Source organism: Apteryx rowi, unplaced genomic scaffold (assembly GCF_003343035.1).
Source record: "Apteryx rowi isolate R43461 unplaced genomic scaffold, aptRow1 scaffold_75, whole genome shotgun sequence".
Taxonomy (NCBI): domain Eukaryota; kingdom Metazoa; phylum Chordata; class Aves; order Apterygiformes; family Apterygidae; genus Apteryx; species Apteryx rowi.
The window spans coordinates 2480767-2507414 of NW_020451038.1; the positions used below are offsets into that span (position 1 = coordinate 2480767).

The 26648-nt window shown below is 48.4% G+C and overlaps 1 protein-coding gene across 1 annotated transcript in view; it reads left to right on the forward strand.

Moving 5' to 3' along the window:
* Window positions 1-21448, forward strand: part of GRIP2 (glutamate receptor interacting protein 2) — a 155216-nt gene extending 133768 nt beyond the window's left edge. Inside the window, exons 18-24 of the mRNA XM_026087983.1 lie at window positions 2956-3095; window positions 5560-5736; window positions 8890-9043; window positions 11992-12112; window positions 16560-16796; window positions 18521-18667; window positions 21251-21448. Coding sequence (XP_025943768.1) covers window positions 2956-3095; window positions 5560-5736; window positions 8890-9043; window positions 11992-12112; window positions 16560-16796; window positions 18521-18667; window positions 21251-21448 — 1174 coding nt within the window. The remainder of the gene's footprint in view (window positions 1-2955; window positions 3096-5559; window positions 5737-8889; window positions 9044-11991; window positions 12113-16559; window positions 16797-18520; window positions 18668-21250) is intronic.
* Window positions 21449-26648: the final 5200 nt, after the last annotated feature.

Consider the following 26648-nt stretch of genomic DNA (forward strand, 5'->3'; position numbering starts at 1 on the left):
CAGTGAAGCCTGCCTGCAGGAAAGGTTGCATATTTTTCTACTGAGATGGTGCATATTTTTCTCCTGGGAGTAGCAGTAAGCAGTGGCTTCCCTTGACATTGTGAAGGCAAGAGATGTCCTTTTTCTGCCACCACATACCCTTCCCCATGCCACAGACACTCTTAGCCAGGCTCTGAGGGTGTCATAGGTTTCTCAAGGCTGGAGTTTGAATCTGAACCTGTGCCTGGCTTTTGCTGGAGCACAGCACATGTTTGGGCAGCGGTGACGTGGGGCAAACCGGGTCCTGGTGTCTGCTGATGGGGACGCTCTGCCCACACTCGTGCAGGGGCAGGCAAAGGTCTGCACTGCGGCTCGTGCTGCTCTCCCGGTAACAGGGAAGGCAGAGTGTCCTCCAGGACCTGTCACACGTCTGTCACAGTGGGTRACAGACTGTTGGAGCTGAAAAGGCTCCAGATTCAAATGACTTGGATTTTATCTTGACCTTGAGCATTTTTCTTCCTGTACATATCTGATCCTATAGAGAGCTCCAGAGGTGGCTCAGGACGATGGGGTTACTGTGAAGCAGCAGTTCTCTCCCACTGTTAGTCACTCTGTCACCCCTCCTTCAGTGCCTAGGGGTGACTTTAGCATGGGCCATGGGACTTGTTTTCCTTCTTGCCTAAACATTTATGCTCAGGCTAGGGACYGATACGGTTAGATTCTGGTCAAGGTTTAATTGTTCTCGAAGAGCAATTTTGGACTATCAGTGATGTGTTGTAGTGTCTTTAAGGGCTTGACCAGCCTCCTCTAATACCCTCTGGTGAAGCAGACAGGGGCGGCTCCAGGAGGAGTGTGTAGTGTGATCCAGGAGTCCTCAGCACCCACTTGTGTTAGCAAGGGGAGCCGGGATGTTTCCGCTGCCCACTCATCGAGCAAATTCTCACCGTGCACAAGCAGCTACCTCTCCTCTAACCCACCTGGAGAGCGGCTGGCGCTGTGGCCTGCGTGTGCCTCACAGCTTACCCCATGSTCAATTCTGCTATTGCACAAAGGTCCTTAGATTGGTTGGTGTTTGAGGTGAATAAGGATTACCTGTGATGAACAGAGAGGCACGAGGGTTGTTACAGAGAAAGCAGCTGTTTCTGGCTAACTCCCGCTCAGCTTCTGTCTGCTTGTCCACGGAGAGGTGCCTGGGAGACCGAGAGGGAGACATCCCTTACTGGGCCTGGATTTTGATTTTCTTTTTCCCCCTTGAAGAAAAAACCTGGCTGGATGTGACCTTTCTCGTTAATCGTTTTTGTATTTTCCCCTGCCGAGGGAGTTTCACAGTTTCTGCACAGAGGTTGTGTTATTCAGACGGAGGCAGTCAGGCTGGCGTTGAGGATGGAAGAGATGCGTTCCCAGGAAAGATCAGCGACTGGCTTCATTGCCATGAGAGAAGGCCCTTAAATGCTAAGCCACTGCAGCGAGCAAAGGATCGCCTTTAGTATGCCAGCAGTTAAGAGTTTTTTTTGACTGCGTAGATGAAACTTTTAAGACAAATACTCTGATTCTGGTTTGATCTATAATTTATTTGATCTATGCAAGTTTTCCCCAAGGGCTTTTTCAGTGCGGTTTGGGTGGTACGAGACGGACATCTAGTGGCCGGTTGGGACCATCATGACATGCTGTCCAGACATCTCAACAGGAACAGGCTGAACAGCCCTGCCTGCTGTTTGGCTGCATTTCCTGATTTGATTTACTTATGGTAGATGTTTCACAGTGGCACGTTTGGAATCTTTCTTTTGTCCTTCCTGAAACAGTTCCATATTTGGGGGAAAGATAAGTAGCTGTTTCGCCTGTGACAGTATATGAAATCCCGTTCCTGCAGGAGCAGCAATCCAGTTTTCTCTCCTAAAGGACTAAATATAACCTTGGAGAGAGGCACACTGCCGTGGACAAAAAGAGAGACGGTCCAGATTTGTGGCTCCTCCTGACTCAATCATCTGAGGTTTCTGTTAGCTAAACGTTGTAGCGCTGCTGGAGAAAGGGAGAATCGCTGCTCTCACTTGTTATCGTTAGGGAGCTGTAGCATCAGTGCAGTGAGCACAGTCCAGCCAGCAGTGAGTGCTAAGTCCCTTCGGAGCTGCCAGGGCTGGTGATGGATGTGTTCTGCACTACCTGCTGTACGGGAGCTGCCAGCCAGCACAGCAAAGCCTYGGCAGAGGTAAAGTGAGTCTGTGTCCGTGGGCAGACCCAGAAGGGAAGGCTGGAGGAGTAGAGTGAGAATTGGTGTGATTCATTAATTCATTCCTAGCTGTTCCTGAAGCCTGAGGATTTATTTATCAGAGAGCAGACATTAGTGTTGGAAAAGAGTTGTACAACAAAATGCGGTAACCTCTTCTAGCGCTGTGCTTCTGCCTGAGAAAATCAGAGTGGTTTAGCTGCATAGGGGTGAACTTTAAACATATCATGAACTGATTTGCAACTGGCTCAGCTCGCAGCTTGCACATGCAATCTGTGTTGGACTGGATTTGTTTATGGGTTTCTAGGTTTATCCCTCATTTGTTTCCATCAATATGAAACATGCCCTTCAGCTCCCTGTGTGAAGAAGACCTGTAGACATCACACTGGGAATGCTTGTCCTTTTAGCATATAACCCCTTTTGGCGTTGAAGAGTTCTGAATTTAAACTGAATGTAAGTTGGTCTAAAGTCCCAGTTCCCAAGGGGCCTGGGAACCGAGATGTGCCTATGTTCACGCACATGTGTGCATGTATATACACTGGTGAAAGACTGGGGGAAAACCAGATTCCTGGTAGTGGTGATGAATAAGGGAATCACTGGTAGACAGTGCCAAGAGGAAAGCGAGTCATGATCTCAATTCTGTTTTAAAGTACTGAGAGTTAATTTGCTATTGCTTGAAGCAAGAACTTAATGGCCTGTCTCGCTAAGGCAGATTGCCTTTCTACGTTTCTAACAGCATCTTTCCTCTCTAGAACTGGAGCCATCCATGTCGGTGACCGGATATTAGCTATTAATAATGTGAGCCTCAAGGGCAAGCCGCTGAGTGAAGCCATTCACCTACTCCAAATGGCGGGAGAGACGGTAACGCTGAAGATCAAGAAACAGACTGAAAGTGAGTTCAGGAGCCTGGCTGGGGTGGGAGGACACAAGTGTATCCCACCCGAGACCCCAGGCGATGAAGTAGGTAGTGCTGTGGCTGTCCCCGTGTGCGTCGGTGTGCGGGGACCTGGCTGGCTCTTGGTGGCAGGTGAGACAAGGCAGTATTTTCGGCGCAGGGAGGAGAGGCTGGGGACAGTGGGAAAACAAGGGCATTTTTTTGGACTTCTGAGATGAAGATGAAAAAAAAAAAAAGGCCAACCCATGGACTCTGTGGCGCTGGGAAGAGATTAGGCAGAGACTGGCTGTAACAATTTGTTTTCAGACTGCCACCTTGTGCTGTTGGCTTCCCAGTTCTCCCAGTCTATGTGAGTGTTTCACACTGAAGGGAAGCAGAAGATGTTTTAAAAGTAGAAGAGTGCAGATTTTTTTTAAATATAAAGCCCCAAAATGAGCAAGGGGACTCTGAGCAAGTGGAATTCATGGGGAAAAAAATGACCTTAGCTCAACTTTTGAAAGCAATTGGCAATAAATCTTTTATGCTCCCTTTCTAGCTCAGGGTCCTGAGATCATCTTTCAAAGCAACCCACCTTCCCTCTAGAATCCCCCTTCACCTTTCCCCACCAAGCTCCCTGCAGCTTTGAAGCTGTCCCACTTGATACGGTACCAAAGGAGCAGGAGAGGATCTAGTACAGCAGACCACTTTTTTTGGGACAGAGAGGGAGGATGGGAGAAACCAGGGAAAGTGCAAATATTTCTCCCCAAACTGCCTCTGCAAAGTCACAGCCAAACATGCTTTTTCATCCATTTCAGAAAGTAGCTAGTGAGCTCTGGCTTCATTTCTGTTTCTCCTCACACYCAGCATTTTCTATCTTTTTTGTGCTGTGCTTCAGCAACCTCTACATCTAGCCTGACCTACCCAAGCAGTGGCCCACAATGCTGCAGGAACTGGAAGGCATCAAGTGATAAAGCTCTTCCAAGCTCGCTTGGCCTATGGGACTTCTGTCCTGCATCTAGAGAAGTGTGGCATTGCTCTCTTGTGTTGCAATTCTTATCTGTAAATCTCAAAGCACTTTACAAATCTGTGGCATTGCAGCTATTTTAGAAATGGAGGAAAGCTAGCCGGGGCACAGTGACTTAGCAAAGTAGAGGCAGAACTGGGGAATTGATCCCTCTTCAAGAAATCCCAGTCTTATTCCCTGAAGCCAAGCTTCTTGATCCTTGGTCTGAAATAATCATTTTTCCCTTCTGACACTTAGCATCGTCTCAGCCACTCACTGAAATAATTGACGTGCAAGTGCCAGTTGGAGTCTCGTTAATCATTCTAAGAATGAATCAGGTGTAACTGAAATTTCAAGGTAATATTGTGTTAATTGTTCTCAATTCAATTCAAAGGTGAGCAGTCCTTTGAATGCTTGGAAAACAGGGACTTTCAGGACACCGGCCTTTGTTTGGTAAAATAATCTGTCCTCATTGACAAATGCAAACTTTCAGAGGGCTCTTTATTCCAGCTAATGCTCCGACAGTCAAAGGCCCAGGATGGGAGGTCCCGGGTGTGGGTGGCTAACAGGATATTTAATCAATGAGGACTTTAAAATATTCAGTACAAAGAAATGCTTGTGCTGAGAAACCTTCCTTGTATAGCTTTTACTTGAAAGGGAWTTTGATACAATGGTAATAAGGGCCTATTATTAGTAAAATAATGGAAGGACTGAGCTTCATCATCCACATTCAGCTTTCCATTTTCCAATCACTAATCAGGGGAAATTCAGTCTCAAAATATCGGGCCTACGAATACTACTGTTGTCTTGAGGCTGCGTAGGAGACTCTTGGAGAGGTGGTCATTTGCCCTGAATTGATATGAGGTTGTAAAGTCTTGGAAGAGGGATGTAAATTCAGCCATGGTAGTTTGGGACTAGTTTGCATTGTCATGGGAATGTCACTGAAACTTTTTCTAGTATGAAGTTCATAGCCAGCACCCTGACTAGGTGCTGCTGACGCGGTTTGGATCCTGTCCCCAAAGGCAAATCATGCCAGAAGCTCCTTGGCTGGAAGCACTTCTGATCTGAGTCACAAAGGAGGCTCTCTGAAATCAGAAGGGCCTACGGTGCCTCACTCCTCAGTGGCTCTCACTTCTCTAGGCAGGCGTGTTCTGTAGGAAGCTTACAAAGGCGCAAGAAGATGGACTTGTGTGTCTAGATTAGGTCCCAGCTCTCTCATATTCAGGGATACCCAAATCCCAGTATTTGCTTCTTATATCCYGCGTGTGCTAAAACTCTGAAAGGCAGTTTTTCAGTCTGGTGTTAGGTAAGAGTACTGTATGAAATCCATTTAACTGTAATGCACAGACCTTTCTCAGTTACATTTGAAGAGCTAAAGAGGTTCTTTGGAAGACTTATATCACCTGGGTTTGCTCCCATGTGAACCTTTCCCTGAGGCTTGCTCTTCATGCCTGGTAAAGCAGTGTGTTCTGGTTTCAGAACCCTATCCCAAGAAATCCGGGAGTATAAATGAAGTGAGTGACCCAGAAGATGAACTGACAGACTCCCAGAAAACTAGCAAGCTGTCTGAGATTTACTCTACCACAATTCCTAGCGTGGACAGTGCTATGGAGTCCTGGGATGGCTCAGGCATTGATGCTGGCTATGGAAGCCAAGGTAAGCCAGTGTCCTCCTTCGTTGCAGGTCTCTGAGCCCATGTGAAGACAGGCAGAGCCTCCTGGCCTGTTTGGAGGTTCAGCTTGAGCCATGGATTGTGATCTGCCTGCACTTGCATGGCTCTTTGGCTCCAGCAAGGAGATGGCCTTCTAAAATACATTTATATGCTGCTCTGAGTTGATGTGTCTGTTTTATGTTTTTATTAGTGTGTTCCTCCTTGCTTATGTGGCATCGTGCTGTTTCAAAACCATTACAGCACTTTATAATTCATGTAATCAGGAGAAATATTCACCCTCCATATGTCTTACAAAATATTTGGTCCATAGCTCACTTTTAATTCTCCAGAGAGGCCATGTGGGATGTATTAATCCTCTTGAGGATGTTTTACAATGCACAAGAATTTCTTTTGACTAGAAGCACTCATTTAACAAAATAATTACGGTAATACTGCAAGAAAGGCTCTCTAACTCTCCAGTGAGCGGTTAGATGTATCGTGTGTCTATGAGGCCAGGTTTGTTCAGCTGTGGCTTCTGAAAGGCAGATGTAATTGGGTTGGAGGATGCTCTAGTCCTGGGAATAGGTTTTCATTTGGAGGAAAGCACTTGGAAAATAGCTATTCTAGTTCAGATTTAGTGACACAAGCTAGTGTTTGCCCATCTTGAAACAAACCCCTGAAACACCACCAAAAAAGGAAATTGGTGAAAAGACTGCTGTCCAGAAAAAAACATGAAAACAGAGGGAGGTGCTCCAGGAGCGGTGTTGCGTAGCACCTTCAATGAGCTGAGCAAAGTGCGTGCCTGTGTTTGGTGCGTTCTGACTTAGAAAGAAAAGCTCAAAGGACAGCACCACGCTGGTGTGTCGCTTCACAGTGCTCACGTCTTACTTCGTTCTCTGCTGAAGTCTTAATTCAGTAGTGCAGATGGGACTAGAGGCTTCATTAAGGAGAGATCCCCTGGCCTTTAAAATGCTGCAGTCTTTCTCCATCTAATTGAATGTTAACACAAGTTGGACACTGGATTTAGCAAAGTGATTACTTTTACTGGTAAATTGAGAGCGAGTAATTGAACGCAGAGTTCTGTGGAGAAGGGCTCATGCCGAGTGGCCCAGTATCCATAGAAGGCAACTTTGCTTTGGGAGCTTTCTCATCTTTCCTGGTAATTGCATTTTGCTGCACGCTGTTGTGCTGTTGCTGGCTGGAAAGAGGAATACTGGGGGGCAGCAGGATGCTGAGAAGGAAAGGCAGGCTTGACCGCGGGGCCGGCAGGAGTGCAGGGAAAGCAGGATGCAGGGAGAGCTCGCAGGAAGCGGAGAGGTTGGGGGTTTACTCTCCAAATAGAGAGCGATGGATCAGGCACCTCACCCTTGTGCTTTTTAGTTTCATTCACAGCTTTAGGCTGAGGGAAGCAGCTCTGGGAAGGGCTTGGGCAAGGGCACTGTGAAGCTCTGGTGGGAACATGCCACCAGGTGGCTCTGAATCCCAGGAATTCGGCAGCAGCTCTCCCAGGGAGATGCTTGTAGAGGCAGGACTGGAAGGAGAAGGTTAAATCAGTGGCACCCGGGTGACAGCTGTATATACATACCCATGGATTCCCCACGGTGCACCCACGGCAAATCTGCTTCCTACCCACTGCAGGGACTTGCATGCAAGGACCTTGTTCTCCTGGCCCAGCAAACAGCTAATGCTCCTGAATGTTTTGTAAAGTGTTGGCAAGCATTTTTCTGGGGCTCTCTCCAGAGCAGTCTAACCTTTAAAAACACGGAGAGGAAACACTCAGCTAAGAGAAATAACAGGCCTTGGCATTTTCAAAGAAAATGCTGGCACTGTCTTGGGTATTTCCAGTCCTCTTAGCTGTTTGGGAGGTCAAGTCTCCTTTAATTATGTGTTTCTTCGTTACCTCTTCCTGTTTGCCTGGCACGGTGTGTAATGGAAGTGCAGGATGTTTCTTTGAAAGGCTACGAGGATTTCTCTGAAATGTYGAATGGGCAGGAGGACAAGGGCAGGGCACTCAGAAGATTTATTGCCACTGCACATGACACTTGCATTACTGAGGAATGCTCTGTTTTGGAAGGTTTCAGTCCAGGCAGCTCCTTATGAGACCTGGAGATTTTGTGACCTGCAGTAGCGTTGGATTTGTGTCTTGGGACTAATACCTCCTGCAGCGCGTGAGGGTCCTTGGGGGCATAGTGAAACTTGTCTGATTTCATCCTAATGATTCATATCGGTCTTCTATCGAATGCAATACAGACGAGTCTCCTGTTCTCTCAAGCAAGCAGAGTTTTTCCCTCTGCTCCTTGCGTTGCACATACATGTCACTGAAGCCATTTTCCATACCTGCCCCAGAGGATCCTGAAGGCACTGGCCTGCAGGGAAGTCTTTGCCAGCCACAGGAACCCAGCTGGCAGCTCTCGGGATCAGGGCTGGCTCTTTACCACGGCAGTCCCTATTGCTGCCACTGATCACACTGAAGCGGGTGGCTACYTCTAGATACCCTTGGCATCATTACGCTATTTGAAGGGAGGCTATTGCATCTGGCCACTCTGGATGTGATTTCTATGCTGTTGTCCTCCTATATCCTACAGTTTTTCCACTGTGTCTGTTAAGGACTATTTGGAATACAAATCAAAATATTTTCCTAGTAGAAATTAGGCTTCCAAATCCCTTAAAATTAATGGGATTGAGCATGCTCTGAGGGAGGTTTGGCAGCACCTTCCTTTTACCTTGTAAAAGATTCACTGTGTGTGAAGATGGCTGCTTCATTAACATAATTTCTGTTAGGTTCTGGGTGGTAACAGGAGCAGCTAAGGTCAGAGTTGACTGGTGGGATAAGGTATAAGACCTGTATCTATGGATACAAATAGTCCCAGGTTCATAGATCATGGATCCATATCACAAAACTACTCAGAAGGGGAGCAAGGGGGAAAGGGGGCACTGTATGACAAGATCCTGAAACGCTGGTGTGGTTAAAACAACCAGAGATGGAAGGAACATCTTTTTGGTTCCCTTTTGAAAAACTGAAACGGAGGCAACGTGTGATACAGGTGGCCTTGGATTTGGGGTTTGGGGAAAGCCTCCTGGCTCAGCATGATTTATTCCATCTGGTTTTTCTAACCAGCTGGTGTTCTTCTCTCTTCCCCATGGCTCACCTTCCCTAGGTACATACATACCTCAGGCTGCAGGCATAGCCCTTCATCCGCATGAATGGAGACACAGCAGGCAGAAGAACAGCACCCCTCCAGGGGATCCCAGGAAAAGTTACCCCTACATGGATGGCAGTTTCAGCGAAGACGACTGGGACAAGCCCAGCAGGTATGGAGGGACTGGAGGAACAGAGAGGTGGGTGGGCACGTTTGTGAATGTGAGTGTTGCTGGTGATGTTACGGGGACAGAGGGGCACCTGAATGTGTGATGGAGCAGATCGGTCAGCGGTGGGCAGGGTAGCGGTTTCCTGGGCTCGGCAACCTGCAGGGGTGAGGAGGGGGCCTGGGATGGGACCAGCTCCTCTGCACCAGGTTGCCCAGACGTAACTGTGGCATGTCTGCCATTCCCAGGCCACCTTCATGTTTGGAGCTGGAACGGTCTCAGCTGCAGGGAGCACAGGCTCTTAGCGCATCTTGTACTCCTGCCATGTAAAGGCCTGCAGCATATCGATAGTTTAGGTGTAATACGCAGGCACAGCCAGCACTGTCCCCCCTGTGTTAGCCAGATGCTTTTAAGTGAGGGTACAGCTTCACAACAACTCTATGCTCAGAAGCCAAAAAGGCCAGCCAAAGCTCTTGGTGGACCAATATGAGGTTGTATGTCTGATTTAAAATCGTGGCCGAGTCAACCCCCTGCTCTGCCAGTGTGTTAGAAATCCCTGGGACGCATGCCGCACATGCGGACGGGGCTGCAGCTGCCCATGGCTTTGGGTGAAAATCCTGCCGGCTCGTTCTTCCGCTGCCCAGGCCAGGCAGGTCCCTCACTGAGCCGTGCACAAGGGAAAGGCGTCCTTGCTTCGTAACTAACCCTATCCTCGACTTTCTCCAGAGTCCCCATAGTTTTGTGTGTTGTGTTGTTACTGTCAGTTTTTTTTGTTTTTTTTTTTTAATTTTTGTTTGTCCAAACAAAACCCTTAGAACATCTCATGGCCATTTCCACCTATTTAAAGATGATCAAACTGGCAGGAAGGCTGGCAGCGGCTGATACTTTGTTCTTGTTTTGCCTCTCAGCAAGGGCTGGCCTCGCAAAGGTCGTTGATCTCTAATGGCCCTCCCAGGGAGGCCGCCAACCGCTGAAGTTAGCAAATTTGAGCTCTCGAAGCCCCAGTGTGTCCCTAATGAGGGCTCTGAACCCTCATGTCAAAGTGCAAGTGAAACGGTTTGTGCCACTGAGCCCTTTTATTAGAGAGAAAAACAAAATGCATCTAGCGCCAGCTGCCTTTAGCCTGGAAAAACCTGCTGACCTAGTGGTGTGAGAGCCTGTACCGATTCATCCGAGTCCTGGGCATGTTTGTTATATTACTGATCTGAGAGGCAAGAAGCCCTTAACCGGAAGGAAGGTTTGCCTTTTCAGAAACCTGAGAGCTGAGGAAGGAAATGAGTAAGGGGAGAGAATCAGAAGTTCCTTTTGGGGGCATTTTGGTTTGTTTTTGTAAAGTCTTGCTGGGTATTTTTTTGGCCTTTCTGCCTGGGGTAAAGGCTGCTCTTCCTTTGAAAGCTGATTCTGATGAAAGCTAGGGAGTGAATTTAAAATACAATAAGCCATGCCAAATACCTGTCTTTCCAGGCAGGCTGTAAGGCCATGATCCAAAAAAGAGCGAAAGTGTGTTTGAATTTATGCCCACCAAGAACTCCCATTCAAACCAGCGGATGAAAAGCAAAGCACGTGCYGAACGCTGCACCAAATCAGGCCAGCATTAAGAGTGATCTGGAAAAAAGAGCTATATAAATAGCCCAAGGGGTCATTATATATTTAATTGAAGTCAAGCTTTTTTAGACTTGTACTCAAGCAAAACGTTTCAGCTTAGTTAAGTGGCTCGGGTGGATGCATCCCCCCCCATCTGCAGCGTTAATGACCTGCCATAAGCCATGCGAGGTGGTGCCAGATGTTGCGGAGGTGGAGCCCCGTACATGCAGCTACTAGTAAGACATGTAGGAGATGCATTAGGGCCGCTCTAATGTAACTGTGCCCCTGGGCTCTCTCCCCGCGACGCATTAGATGGGTTTATCATGACCTTGGTTTAATGCTGCAGAGAACTTCCTTCAAGAGCTCCTGGCAGACCGAGYGCTGTAGGTCAGAGTTTTGCACAGAGCCTGGCGTGCAATAAGCACCGTCTGAACAACGGTGTCATGTACTCCTCTAGTCTCTTYGGAGGACTTCAGCGTGTTTAATTGCCATTTGCTTTAGAAGTCCGAGAAACGAGCCTGGCTTTGTGTTCAGAGACAGAGAAACTGAAACTGCCGGGGTGGGAAATTGCTGACTCCCTGGCGAGATGCAYGCAGTGTTCACGTTAACATGTGTTTGTACAAGTTCGAGAGAGGTTATCTCTGTCCTTATTCTCTGTTGTAGACAGGCCTGGTGACAATCTTTACACGGCTGTAAGTGCAATGACTGTTATGTAGCAAAAAAGAGACCTACTGAATGTAACATCTCACTTCTCTGGCCATCACAGCCCAAAGAAAATGAAACTCGGTTTGTATGGGTTATACGCTGACACTGTCGATATTGCTGGCTGTAGTGTGCATTTACTTGTCCAGCCAAGGGCAATCATTTTTATATACATCTTTGCATTATTTACTCTCATAGAGACCTAATGTATTTATCATTTTCTCACCATGTCTGTTACCCTCTGTGTTTTTCTCTCTCTTCTCAGGTGTTCTGTGTCTCAGATCTGAGCTCTATCCCATCAGCCTTTGTACTAACAGTCTCTGAGGCTCCTGGTTTACCCATAACGCATCCTTTTTTCTTTCACTTCTCTATTTCACCAAAACGTCTTCCTAAACCTACAATCTTCCTACAGGCACTTTTTAATTTACCCTTTGAACTTTGACATTACTACACCAACTTAATTCTTCCTTTGAAGGACTCTTGCCCCGTTAGTAAATGCATGGAGGTCTCGTATTCGGACTCTTGTCTGAAAAGTTCATATTGTTTGCTTTTGTATATGAAGACTCTTCAAGTCTCTGCTTTTACTGGTGAGACACTTGCTGTAGCCTCGCGGCTTTCATCCTGCTGCAGAAGAGTGCTGACAATGTTTGGTTCCTACGTTACAACAGATACCCCAACCGCCAAAATGGCCTTGAGACCACTCACGAGGATAGTTTTTGGCGTGTTTTTGGAGAAGCTTTGGAGGATTTGGAAACATGCGGCCAGTCTGAACTTTTGAGGGAGATTGAGGTAAATCACTTTCCAAATTTGCTGCTGTTCTGACTGTTTTGCTCTTGCCATAAATGCTCRCAGATCTGTTAATTGACCATGGCATCCCTGTGCTGCCAGTGGTGTGAAGAGGGGGTTGAGTTACCCTGGAGTTTAATCCATTTAAGTGTTTCTGCTAATGGATAACCATGTCTCATTAGACAGTTGCTTATACGCACTTTTTCCATCAGCCGGTGAATCACCCACCTATAACTCCACGCTCCTTTTCACAATCTCTGTTGCTGGCCAGCAATCTTCATATGGCTGTTGGCAAAGCTCCCCTATCCAACGGTAAACCCTCTGCCTGCAAAGAGATACTGTCTGTCAGAAGCACTTAGAAGCCAAGCAAAATGGGCCCCAAAAAATCCACTGGGACTGAAGCTTTGGCTTACTTCAAATATAGACAGGCTCAACACGTATCTTGCATTCAGCTGTCACTCGGCCGAATACCATTTCAGTAAAATGGGTAATTGGAAGCTTTACAGCCAGCCTTCCCCATGGAAAAATCTGAGAAAGTAATTGCTTCCTGCAGAAATAAAGGTGTTTCCTCTCTTCACAAACCACTTTCTCTTTTCTTTATCCAAAATGCTCTAGAGGTCATGTTATTGTGTCCGGTTATAGGATGGGGAGCCTGGAATTTTAAGCCGTGGGATGCAAATAAAGACCTCCCTCGAGACYGCCGAGCAGCGGGAACAAACCTGCGCCAGCCGGCCAGGATCTGTGCACCTCCCCACTGCGATTTGGCAAGCCAGCGTGGCTGGCGGTGCAGGGCACGGCTGCACGAGTCCTCAGGGACCGACTCAGCCCGTGGTTTGCAACACAGGAGGAGGAACAGGGTCCAGGGTGCTCCTCTCTTCCCCTTCCTCCTGGGAGGATCGGGGAAGGCTCCATGGGTCGTGCTGTCCATCACCCCAAAAATGTGACCAGTGGCCAAGGTAACTCCCTTGACCGATGTCTCATATGCAAGGTTTGGGTTTGAGATCGTGTTGCTGGGCATTTTGGGTTCATGTGCTCTTTAATCCCAAGCTCTGCATGGGGAAATCTCCATCATCTCCCTCTGTTCTGCCCTCCCTTCTCCCAGGCTGCTTTCGTGAACAATTACATATTGCTAAAGCTTCAGAAAGAAAGGCCGTTTCGGAAAAATTGGAGGCGGAAAAGGAAAGTCCTGCTTTGGCCTGTCTGTGAAAGTGTTGGTGACGAGGGACTTAATAATTGTTCTTTCATCCTTGATCCTTAGCTATTGTAAGTGGGGGAGGAAGTCGCAATGAAATTTATTGTGTCAAAGCACGAAACACAGTGTATTTATTATCTTAACTATTTATGAAAAGGCTGACTTAAAAAAAAAAAGAAAGAAAAAGAAATATCACAACTTCTTTCCTTGATCACTTATCGATATCCTGAACCTGTATATTTTTAGAAATAAGATAGGCAGCTGTATAAACCTTTCTGAACTTAATTTTACTTATATATATATATATATATGCATATATATATATACACACACTTTCTGATCTTAATATTCCTTAAGAAAAAGATATCACTGAAATTATGCATAGTAGTTTCTCTTGTGTGTAATGGCTGACATCTTAGTGTAAAAGAGTGGACTTGTTCGGCTACTGAGAAGCGCTGAGATAGAGGAAAATATCTTTCTGCTAATTCTTTTTCTCTATTGCAAGAATTTGTGATGCAGGAATACATGGGCTTTTGAGTCGTGCTGTTTTAAGACCTTGGAGCTTTGACAGCTATAGGAAGGTTTTAAAAAATGGAAAGAAATTTTAGGGAAAGCTGAGAGCCTCCTGGGATTTGGTGCATTTGGCATGTTTCTAGAATGTTTTAGCAAGTTCTGGGGACAGAAGGGAAGTTGCTATGTTTTTAGCAGRATTTTAATGGATTTCAACTGCCCTTTTAACAAACCCAAGTACCACTAGTCTGTTCCTCCCTGTCCATGTAATCATCCTCTACGAGGTGCGATGTGTGAGGAGTGATGTTCATTAGGGCTCTCACTGTATCGGAGGTTTCTGAGCCCCATCTCCTAGACTCCTGTGATTTTATAGCAGTCTCAGATTGTTTGTTTGAAAATTGGACCCTTCATGCTTGACATTTGAAAAAGAGAGAAAGACACCCCAAATGACCCAATACAGCTAAATTTCAGGAGCCCTGTACGCATGAGATGCCTGACTTGTGCCCTTTGAACACCGGGGCCTGACAACGTGGATGCCCAAGGGTTAGGGAAAGCAGCTTAGGGCAAGTCTTGCCTCTGCCAAGCCAAGTGCTGAAGCCCTCCTCTGCAGTGCAGTGGCATGGGGCTCTTACCAAAATCTGTCAGCAACAACTTTTCCACTGGTGAAGGTGGCAGTAAGACCAGGGTCATGTAGCTGAATCACTAGAGACGTCTAGTGTTGGTTTGGGATCCTGAAGGCCTTGGGAAAGCAAATTCTGACTGAAGTCAGTGACAAGCATGGAAAATGAGGCCTGGATGAGGTTTGGATCTGGCTTTGGTGTGGTGTAGCAGACGAGCGGAGGCGTACAAATAATTGCCAACTTGAGAAAGCATTAAGAGTCCTAAAATTCACCCAGGAGGACAGGAAATTTGGCTGAGGTCCCCAAAGTTACCTAGGCACTCAGATTTGCTTTCAGTGGGAACAAGGCTCCGAAATATCTTCTTTGGCATCTTGCCCTGCAATGAAAGTGGTTTTCTTATGCCTCTCTYACCCAGGGGGTTACCAAAATCCAGTCACTGCAAGCTTGCTCAGTACAGTGCATTCTTCTTTCCTGGACTGGTCATAGTCAATCCAGATGATTTATCTTGGCAGTGCTGGAAATGCTGCTGTAACTCACTGTGCGTAGGATCACATCTAACTCTGCCGGTACTTGCCGCTCATCCTGTCACCCACCCTTATCTCACAGCAAAGTGAGTATGGACTCCCTAAGTTTGTCTAGCTACCCCAAAAACTTGATTTTATTCACTAGCTAATTTATGGAAACATGCTCACAAACTTCTGGCAATCCACCCCCAGCCCACAGGGTCTGGGTTAGAGACAGACTCTAGTTTCTTAGTTTTAGGAAAACCAAGACCAAGACATGGAGCAGCCACAGGCAGGAGGAGCCTGGAGTAGCCCATTCTGAGGTGCTGCTTGCACTGAACTCAAAGTGCCTAGTGAATTGCTTGTAATCCTGCAAGATTAAATATATTAAAGATAGTGAAGGGGCTGAATGCTGTAGTAATGGCAAGCCATTAGATATGCTATCTGCAGAGTGTGAGGTAGGACAGTAGCATGACCAACACAGACATTTCCGTTCTCCTCCTCTGCTCAGTGGTGCTTGTGTTTGTACGGCATGGCATCCAGGGGGATTTCAAGGCTGTCTGAGGTCGGTGAACAAATATGCCTTGGTTGGCTGTACCCCTCTGTTTGTTAATCTGCTCTTGAAGTGTTTGGTAACTTGACATCCTTCCAGCATGTGGCAGGTATTTGAGTTCTGTCCAGACTCGAGTTGATTAAGTGATTTTTGTATGAAGCCCCGAAAAGTGCTAGGAAAGTTGCAAAGCTGAGAGGGTTTTCGTATTTTATCTGTCCCTGTTCAGGATAACATGGGTAGTGCTGGCATTTTCATACTGCCACCAGAACTTGCTTTATTTTCCTTTGTTTCAGCTGGAAGCAAAGAGCTGCAGGGCCTTGATTAGAGATTTAATCAGTTAATATTTCCTCTGTGCACATGAACAATTGCTCTTTGACTTGCCACATTTAGCACTGCTAAATTTTGCTATCTGCTCCCTACTTTTCCTTTTCATTCTCCTACCTTTTGACATTTAATGGGCCTGCAGACTTTCGGAGCCTGAACTTTGAAATGATGGTTTTCATTATGCCGTTTAAATGGACTCTGTGACCTGGAGGCGGCTGAGGTTCCACAGACTGGATTCCTGACTCCTTCATTAGTTTTGATCAATGTAATCTCATTAATGAAAAGCATTGTCAAATAGAGTAGAATCTACTTAGGGACATCTTTTAATGGATGCTATCAAGGATGACCAGGCTTAAATACTACTTAATTTCATATTTTTAACTCAGTTTTGCTCAGTGAAGGCTCCCATTTACTGACAGATAAAATCCTAATTTCTCTGCTGAATTGGGCTCAGCAGAGTCCAAGGTACAGACTTCTCTGGGCCATTGCTGGTGCTGTGCAACACTGACAGTGAGTGGCAACCTGGAGAAGTAGGCTGGGAAGACCCCAGTTCCTCTGGGGAGCACTGTGGCATCAGGATGTTCATCGCTCTTGATGTCCTTCTTGAAAGAGTCGAGGAGGTTCCTGCCCCAGACAAGGCCTGCCTGTTCCCATCTATGCTTTTTTTTGTTGCCATGAGGTCCATCTCTTCTTGCTGTCCAAGCCCTTGCCTAGCTCAGCAGAGTGACTTTGTGCCCTTGTCCCACAGGCATCCATCATGACAGGGAGTGTGCACAACCTGGGCCTGGAGGGCAGCAAGCTGCTCATGGACTCTGTCAGCCAGTCGGGACTGAGCCCACTGAGGAAAGCAAACTCCAGCTGTGACGAAGGACAGAGTGAGGACAACAGCTCCCCTGCCAAGAAGAATGAGAGGAATCTGGACATGAAGAAGATCGAGAAGGAGATGCAGGAAATCATGGCCCCTACCCCCCTTGAGTTTCACAAGGTTTGTGTTGCAGAGGGTTTATCTGGCTGTGGCACAACAGTACCTTGATGGGAAAAGGTGTTGGGTATTTTTCAGTCCTGTGGAAAACCTCCTTCATTCCTTGCCAAAGCATTGCTTGGCCCCAACCAAGATCTGCAGGAAAGGTTTGCAGAGGGTCAGATTAACAAGAAGGGACCTCGCTTCAGAGCATGGTAGTGGCATTCCTCGCTGCCATGCTTAAAGAAGTTCAAACCTATATTTTATTTAATTGCCTTTGTTAGATGAGATTTCCAGGTTCCTGTGTTGTGTAGTTCATCAACTGGTACTACAGATACAGGTGAGAGAGCTCAAAGTATATCCTCACGGAGACCCATGGACCCTTTTCTGGTAGTATGCACCATTTACTGGGCCACTTATCCTGAGAAATAAGTTGTGTTCCCTCCCCTTCCACTTCACCCCCAGATCACTTTAATGATGTGATACTTGTTTGAATTCAGTGCCCGGTTCACTGTAGCCAGTTTAAGAGTGGTGCAAGGCAATGATTAGAAGGTGTAATTAACTGTAGAAGCTGCTGATGCTGAATGCAAGTAGGAAAAGGAGCTGGACAGCTTTCAAAGAATTTGATTGCCTTTTTCTTTCCTAATGTGACTTTAGAATGAAACCTGCAGTTATGGTAGCTGGGAAAAAACTTTTTCATGTTTTATTTGCTCTTGTCCTTCAGGGCATGGCAAATGGGTCTTTAAATAAAACTTCATACCTGAAGGAGAACTGTGTAATTGGGCATGTTATAGGGTGACTGCTCTTTCCACTGGAGCATCTGGCGCTGGCCGTGTTTGGAAACGAGATTCAGGCCAGGCAGGCTGCTCGGTTGCTGCTGTCTGTCACCCTGGGCACTGCCCTACCAAAGGACTGCACATCTATGAGGCTTTCCCAGCCAAGAGCACAGTGCAGTGGTGAAGTCGAAGCCTCACCCGTAGAGATACATTCCCAGTCCTTGGGAGGCAAAGGGGGGAATATGGTGGTGACTGGGAATCAGTTGCCCCTGCCTCCCCATGGCAAGATATGTTTCCAGCGGTGTGTCTTTCCTTTAGATGAGGCCAAAATGTGACTATGTCTGTGTCTGCTAGGCTTTCAAGGGAAGAGGGATGAGGTTACACAGTTTTCGTCCTCAGTTAGTCAACACTTATTGATAGGAAGTTTCAGAAGAGAACTATTGAATTTAATGGAGCAGTTTAGATGTTCTGGCTGCGTGAACATGTTGTCTCCACATTCAACACACTACACTGAAAATTCCCCACGAGCACGTTCATTTTTCATGTGCCAGGCTGGTACATGCATGGGGTGCACAGTGTAAGTTGTACCTGGGAAGGTGATGCTCCACTAGTAATGCTGGCATTGTTTGACCAGCATTGCCCACTCCTTGGGTGAAATATAACAGCCCAGTTTGTACTACACTATTTGCATTTCCTTCCTCAACCAAGGGAAAAGGGCCTGTTGTGTGGTTGGGTATCTGCTGATCACCAAAGTACTTGTCCCTGTGGTCTGTATCAGCTGCTGGTAACTGGTAAATAAGGCTGAATCTATATTAGCAGCCCAGCCTAAGCAAAGTCTCCCCAGGAGACTCAGAGCAGGACTGCTGTAGTACCACATGCATCACCTGTGGCCATCACCTGTTGGCCACCACCCAACATCTCTTCCTACCTCTCCTGTGTTAAAACTTGTGTTCTCTGTTTCTGTCCCTCTAGATGACGCTCCACAAAGACCCAGAGAGTGAAGACTTTGGATTCAGTGTGTCAGATGGCCTGTTAGAAAAAGGTGTCTATGTAAATATGGTCCGTCCGGATGGACCAGCAGATCAGTGTGGCCTCAAGCCATATGACAGAGTCCTTCAGGTAATAAATGCAAAATGCAGTTCTGGAGGCTGGGACGGAGTGAATGAGTGGCTGAGAGGAAGAGAGAAGTGAGAACCATCCATGGCAACACTAACTTTAATGAAAGGTAATAGTTAGCCAACTAGGTGAGCACCTAGCCACTAATCTCTCAATGAGACCCATGTTTTATAATAAGAAATCACTAGATAGCAAAAGTGGTTTGAACTCTAGAGTACACCTATTCCAGGGAACATTTCCATACAGAGTCTGTCCCAGTCCTGCTCTTTTTGAGCTGTGGCAGCTCAAAAAATAGACAAACAAAAAGCCTTGTTGCTTTCCCCCTCACCCCGAGTCCATTTTCCTGTTATTTAAGAGGGTAATTTTTTGGATGAACCAGACTGTGTTGACCAATATTTGTTCTTGTGTAGCCCCCCTGTGGAGTTAAGTGGTGTTCATGAAGTTCTTTGCATGCCTTTGACAACTCAAAGAGTTTTCTAGGAAACATCCTTCAAGCAAAGTGTTTTTCGTGGATGTTTTTCTTCGAAAGATACTTGATCTGAAATGACTGATGCAGAAACTGAATAAAGACTCTGGTCAAAAGCACAGTCTGTAGTAAATAAAACTTGGGCATATCTAACTACCAGAAGGCGAGTAAGAGCAGGATGAGTTTCAGAGATCGGAGAGGAACTTTATATGGATGAAAAATGAGTATTTTATCTTTGGGACAACTCAAAGAGCAACTGAGAAACTGCAATCCAATGGAAAAATCGCCACCATTTGGAAATGCAGATATTGTGACCGTATTTGGAAACACTCAGAAAGATGTTTAGTTTTACTAATTTCTAGGCGGGGGTTGTTAGCACTAGGATTAGAGCCAATATATTATGTACATCAGGTAACTGGAGAACTGGCAGCGCTGTGGGAAACCTTGTTTAAGCTTGTTATGGTCTCTAGCCAGTTGGCTGCTATACAATTATTCCTTCTCGGCTTCAAATAAAAGATGGTGCAAGAATGAACAAGAAGCTAATTAGGCTCTGGGCTGCCTTTCTGTTGAATGTTGGATGTGTCGCTCCTCGTGAGTGCCAAGTGCTCTGGGAGGTGTGCCCGAAATCCTAAATGGAGCGGAGCAGAGACTTTTGAGAGCCCCCACTTCCACATGCTGCACCGCACGACTTACACCTACGAGAGGACACGGCAATTGCCATCACGTTGACGTGCACGACTGTGCTGAATGAGGGCTTTGCAGACCTGGCGCAGGCACCTCCAAGCAAGAAGCACAGCGATGCATTGCTGAGGACGTTTCGCTCTGCTGCTAATTTTGGGCACGACGATCTGCCCGCAAGCAAGCTCCAGCACTGAAGGCTAGCAAAACCCCCACGTCCCTGCTAATAGACCCTGTGCCCCTCGGCTAGATGGATTAGCCGGAGCACAGCATTGTGCTAATGTGACTTCTGCGCTGGAGCTGCCTGCCCGGCGTAGAGCAAGCTCGTGTCTTGTCTCTCCTTGTTCGCGTGTGATCTGGAAGTTGTCGTTAGTCACTTCTCTGTAAGGAGCTGGTACTGGGACCAGGGCAGCTCACCGGTGCGGGAGCCGGCGAGGGCAGGGGCACACTGCCACTGTCACGGAGCCGAGCTCCATGGGTGTGCACTAAGCCTGGGGAAGGGTTTTGGGTGCAAGGTTTGCATGGACTCAGCCAGGCCTCATCCAGCAAAGGAAGCAAAGCCTGGCCCCAGGGGTTATGTTCGCTCCGAAGGTGGGTGGGAAATTCCTTTCTCCCTTCCCTGCTTCCCCTCCCCATGCTGTTTGCCAGCCCCCTCCATCCCGGGGCTCTCGTGGCACCAAGCCCAGGTGCTCCGGGAACTGTAGGCGGGCGAGCCGGAGCAGTTCTCGCAGGTGACCTAGCCTTGAAATGTGCTTGAAGTTCTGCAAGAGACAGCGGGGGAAAAGCTCTTTCACTGCTGGATCCTGCAGAGAGGATTTGCAGCCTCTGCACCATTCGTGTGAACACGCACCCAGACTCCTCCAAAACGAAGGCTGTGAATGGGGAGAGGAGAAAAAGCATCTATTCAGTGTAATTTTGATTTACTGCCTGCAGCCTGCACAGACGCACGCCTCTTAAAGGCTGCTGCTGGCCAAACTGGAAAGAGGTGGGCTGAAGACTGAGGGTCTGAACTTTGTGTGTTTGCTAGGTGCCGAGTACCCTGTATCACAAATTTAAGGCCAACAAAAGCCATAAGGGCAAAAAAATCATGGAAAATGGCAACCGTTCTCTTGCAGGCTTGACCTGGATAACTGGTTTTGAGCCCTGCAGAGTTTAAGAGCTTTAATACTGCCCTAGACACCCAGGGTCAAGACTTATGCCCGATCCGGACCTTTTCCCCTTCCCCTCCCAGTCGCTGTGTTGTTTCTCGGCCAAGGGAAGGACGTGCCCGGATGGGAGGGGTGCCCACGCTCTGATCCCTTGCGAAGCCCGAATCGGGGACACCCCCCGGGTTGTGTGTTTTCACAGACRTGGGTTTAGCGCCCGCCTTAACGTTCTCTGACTAACAAACATGGTGTTTTTGTTATTCCTCCCCATGGCACCTCCTAAATCCATCCCGGCAGGTAAATCGTGTCCGCACCAGAGACTTTGACTGCTGCCTGGCCGTCCCGCTGATTTCTGAGGCTGGAGATAAGCTGGACCTGGTGATTAGCCGCAACCCCTTGGCGCTGGCTGCCAGCGCTCCCCGGGAGGGGACCGGAGAGCCGCCGGCGCAGCCGCCCACCGGCGCCGAGGCCAAACCGAGCGTGCAGACCCTCTGAGGAACGCGGAGCGAGCGGACGGTGCCCTGCCATGGCAGAGGGGCTCCTGCCGAGCCGTTGTGGTATTTGGGGTGTTTTTCCTGTTTTGCACTGGTTTTTGTAAACGCTGTGTGTACCCTAACCTGCAGGGGGGAGGGGGGTCGGCGCTGAGCCTGTAGACCACCACATGCCGCTTTGAAGGTCCGAGCGGAGCTGGATGAGCGTCCTGGGCTGTGGTTAACGCCGATGGCGGAGCGAGCCGCCCCCAGCGCAGGGCGTCCCCCAGCCCGAGCCTGGGCTCGCAGGGGGCCCGCGTGGGGCCGGGAGGCAGCTCCTGGCCTCGGACGCCCCCCCCCCCCCCCCCCTGACGGTCCGGGCCATCCTGTAAACACGTATGGTGCTATTATTTTTCTCGTTTGCTTGGTTAATCACATGCAGCAAGATTGAATGGACTTTCCTTTGCTGTTACACCCAGCTTGGCCCCGGAGCATCCCCTTAAAGCACTCCGGATAAATTGATTTCCACAGCCCCTTCCGCTCCTGGCGCAGGGCCGTGGAGAGCCCCGTGTAAAAGGCGCTTGGCAGCTCGCTTGCGCAGCGCTTTGTCAAAAATGGATGTTCGCAGCTGCCGCCCGGCGGCCCCGTTCCCCCACGGCCGCCTCGCGCTGCCGCCACGCACCGCCCGTCGGCGGGAAGAGGCGCCTCGTCTGCCCGTCACTTCCCGTGAGCAGCGCCGTGTATCCGTGCTGGCGTGTTTCTTAYGGAGCAGAGAACCGTATGCAGGACTAAAGGCCCCGAATCCCTGCCCAAAGCGCTGGCCACTGTGCTTCTTTGGGCCCTACTGCTTGCAAGTCTGGACCATGTCTGCAAGTAAATGGCGGAATAGCATTCTTAAACTGCCCGTGGAGGGGCTTTCCCCGGCGTTTCGGATCAGTAAAACCGTGCTGTCTCCCGCCAGGCAGCGGCACGAGCAGCCCTTCGTTAGCTGGAGGTTGCGTCTCCCGCGTGCCCTGGACGGGGCCGCCCGAGCGGCAGTGGCAGCGCACGGTCCTGCGCAGCCAACGGGGCTCGGCGCTCGCCCGGAGCCGGCCCCGCTCTGGGGCTGCTTCCCGCRTCCCTGCCCTCCCTCCGAGCCCCCAGCCTCGCGCTGCCGAGGCGGCTGCAGGATTTGCATTGCTTTCATGACCGGCCTGCAGCGACCCAGTGGAAATGCAGCCGTGGCCGCGCTCTCTTCTTCCTCGTCTCCCTCCGTAGGCAAAGTCCCCGCGAGGTCCTCCCTGTGGCCAGCACGGCCGCTCACTCCATGTTTTATGTATTAGCACTTTATTCTGATTTCCATGCCCTCGCAGACCTTGCGCGGGCCTGGCCCTGGCGTCCCAGCGAGGCTTGGGCGCAGGTGACGCCGCGAGCTCCGGTGGCCCCGCAGCCGCCGGGAGCTGGCGACCCTTCCCGTTGATCCATCGTCTCCGTGCTGCTGGTGCTTTTGGGCTATGTCGGTGTACGCGAYGCACTGTGCCGCGGCTGAGCCAGGACTGACTTCCCCAGCCGTCCTCGAGCCGCTTTGCAGCTCTGTCCCTCCTCAGTAGCTTAAAGTATCGGGGTGTTTCCTTGAGGTGCGTGTCCAGCCCCCACCGAGCTATTTGTCGTTGTAGCCATTTTCTCTTCGAGTATGCAATATCCCATACCATTGCTGCCACTACTAGATAACGTGCCATAATCGATACTGTGGAGCAGTGACAGTGCGGCCGAAAGTGTTTTTATATGCAATATTCTGAGCAGCGGAAGCTCGCAGGGGCTTCTCATAGGTTTTTAATGAAGACTTTTATTAAAGGCTTTAAAAAAAAAAGGAGGAAAAACTTGGTCCTTGTATCCCTTCCTATGCATTTTGAATGATATTAAGATGAAATGCATTACTTAAATGTGTATTTTTATCCATATATTAGAGTGTATTCCTTGTAAAGTATTTTTATATGCTAATTTTCTTATGTATCTATGAAAGCACAATATTTAAAAGTACAGCATTTCAAAGAATATTTTAGTCCTGTTTTGGACCTATTTGTAAATCTCTGTATTTAAATGGGATTGCAATGACTTTGCCTTTTTTTTTTTTTTTAATTAAATAAAAGCAAATGAAATGCCTTTCTTCCCATTCTTGCGTCCCTTTCTGCTAGAGGATGACCGTGGAGGCAATGCTCTGCTTCYGGCCCTATTTTAATGTGCTTCGAGGTCAGCCTTGCCCCCGAGGGATGCTGGTTATGGGGGGGGGGGGGGGGAAGGGCCGCTTTGCCGGGGGCGCCGCCGTTTGCAGCCCTTCGTCCGCCAGTGGGTAACGCGGCCGCTTGCAGTGGTTGCGCTCCGCAGGGAGACGCTCCTGGTTCGACCTGGGGAATCGTTGCCGTAAACAAGCCTTATCTGGCATCGCTGGCCGCCCTCCTGGGGCGCCGCCAGCTCGGGCCCACGGCGCCGTTGGCACTGGGCGCTCGCCGAAGCCACTCGGAGCCGGTGCTGGGCGTAGCAAGCGCTTGTGCAACGTGACGGACGCGGGGCAGCGTGCGCCCCGGCGCCTCGTGCAGCAGGCGAAAGGTTAGCACGGTGCTGCCAGCCTGGTGTGTGCTGCCGGGCGCCTCGGCGTGCAGCGTGTCCCCCCCCCCCACCGCTGCCAAAGTCACCCTGCTGCAGCCACCGGCCGGGGCCGGCCACCCTGGCAGGTCCATGGAGCCCTTTAGCAGCACCTCGTTGTGCTTAAAATTTTTTTAAATTTGTTTAATCATCTGGTACATGTTGTGATTGCCAGCTGTGCCAGTCTTAGGCTGGTCAGCCCAGGCTTAGCATTGCTGGTGCCTCCAACGGGATGGGAAATCCCTGACAAAGTCCTGCTCACCCAGCAGAGAACAACTGAATGCCACCAAAAAAAACAATTAAAAAAAGAAAAAAATTCCTTCTGCTTCAGGGTGCATCATGGAAAACTGGATGTAGAAACACCCTAATTTGGGTGCAAGGGTGAAGGCGTTCACGTAGCCTGGCTTGCCAGCTGTGCGCGGGGTTTTGGTGTGCACAAGGTTTGGGGAGAAGCTCTGCAGCATTTACCATGCAGGTGCAGGTACTGCCATTTCCACAATGGRCAAATCCAGGAATTTGGGGTCCGGGAAGGGGCAATGGCCAGGCCGGGGCCCTCAGCCCACGACTGCTGTGCCCGACAGCTCCTGGCACAGCAGGCAGTGGGGCTAAACCTCGGTGCCAGGGTTTTTCAAAAATAATAGCCGCCTACATGTGTTCATTTTCCCTGAATTAGAGGCCTGCTGTGGCCTCTCCGATTGACTTTGCATCCTCCTAACTGAAAAAGTCATTGGCTAGCCTTAAATGCTCATGCCCAGAAACTGTGAAAATAGATGGCTTTTTCCCCATTGGGCCGTTGCGATGCAGCTGCACCACCGAGCACCCGGCAGCGCTGCCCTGCCCGCGCCGGTGCGATTCCCTGGGAGCGGCCGAGCGGGGCTGCTGACGCCCGCCTTGTCCCACCGTCTTGCCGCCTTCAAGGAAGGGGCACGTGGCCCAAGGGCACTTGCTGCAGGGGACAAAGCAGCACCAGCGAGGGAGCGAGGACCGCCACGGGCTGGGCAAGCCCAAATGAAGCCGTCTGGGGCATCATGCACTGCTCCCCTCCTTCTCTGCTCCCAAACAAGTTCATGGTTAAAGCCGAATAAATAAATAGCCAGCCTCTGGGGAACTTACTCAAGTCTGCAAAGCAACGCTAAAAGTGCAGGCCCTTTAGAATTCGGTTTTAAAACACCTGTTGTAACTATGGGGGGGGGGGGGTCAAGTATAAAAAATAAGGGGATGCTAAGGTAATCCAGGAATCTGCTTCAAAATGTGCATATACATGCACACACATTTTATTTACACACACACACACACACACACACACGCGCGCGTGTGTATGGAAAATTTTGTGAACAATACAATATATAAAAGTCTAAAGTGACTCAGTGAGTCACGTCTTTATATATATAACAGAAACATCTGAGAGCGTATCATCTGGTTTATAAAGGAAAGTTTTATTTTCTGTTATAAGGTGATTACAAACTCATCTAAAAAAGCAAAGATGACTTAAAAATATCCATATACATTTTATTTATATCTAAAAAGCAAAACAGAAACTGCAAAATACAAACATTTACCATATACACAAAGGCTAGGGTTTTAGGATTAAATTACACTCCAGGATCGTTTTTTTCAAATACAAATATTCCTTTTTGGAACACACACAAAAAAAGTTTTAAAATGTTTTAAAAAATATTTTTAAGCACTTTTTTTTTTTAAAAAGTTCAGATGACGGAGGACATCACTGAAGGAGCCTCCTTGTTTCATGTGCTACTCAACACATTACTGTAGTCACAGTTGCTAGGAATTTAAATTAAAAAAAAAAAAACTTTTTTTTTTTAGGCAAATACATCAAACAAGATGGACCACCTCTTTTAATGTGAAGACCCTGGAAACGGATCAGGTAACAATCACAACATTACACTGGAGAAAAACAACATCCTATCGAACACCGAGCATTTCAGAACAGTACTGGGATGCTGCAATGCCGAGAGACCACTGTGGGCTTCCAGCACGGGAGTGGGCAGCAGATGCACTCAGCTCGCCCCCTCGGGTGCTTTTTTTTTTAAATAAGCATTAAAAAAAAAAAAAACTTTTCAACATCTTGACTGCAGAAGCAGATGCAAGAGATTTAGAAACAATATGTATCATGCTAACGTACTATGCTACAGGAGCGAAGCCTTCCCCCAGGTACACGCATGCTGCTCTTTAGCTTTATTGAGTTTTGTTTGCCCCCTCCCCCCCCTTTGCATTTTTTCCCCAACTTTTTCTTCTGATTTCTCAAGTCAGGCACCAGCTTTGCCTGGGCTGTGAAGGGCAAAGCCAGCGGCACTGCCTGAAGCCCCGGTGCCCGCCGAGCCGGGCCGTGCTGAGGAAGCACCCTGCGCTCGTCTTTAAAACTGCCTCTGATTTGCTTCACTTCTAATGCTTGCGGCTTTGTAAAGCTTGTGGAGATTGTTTTACTTCTGACAGGGTTTTTTTTTTCTGATTATTTCAAATGTTGGCAAAGCAGCAGTGCCAAGAAAGAGCACATGGCTGCAATTGCCTAGCAATACCAGAAAGGTCAGGAACTTTTCCAATTGCAAAATCATCTGTCACAAATCTTTTTCACCTCTTTTTTT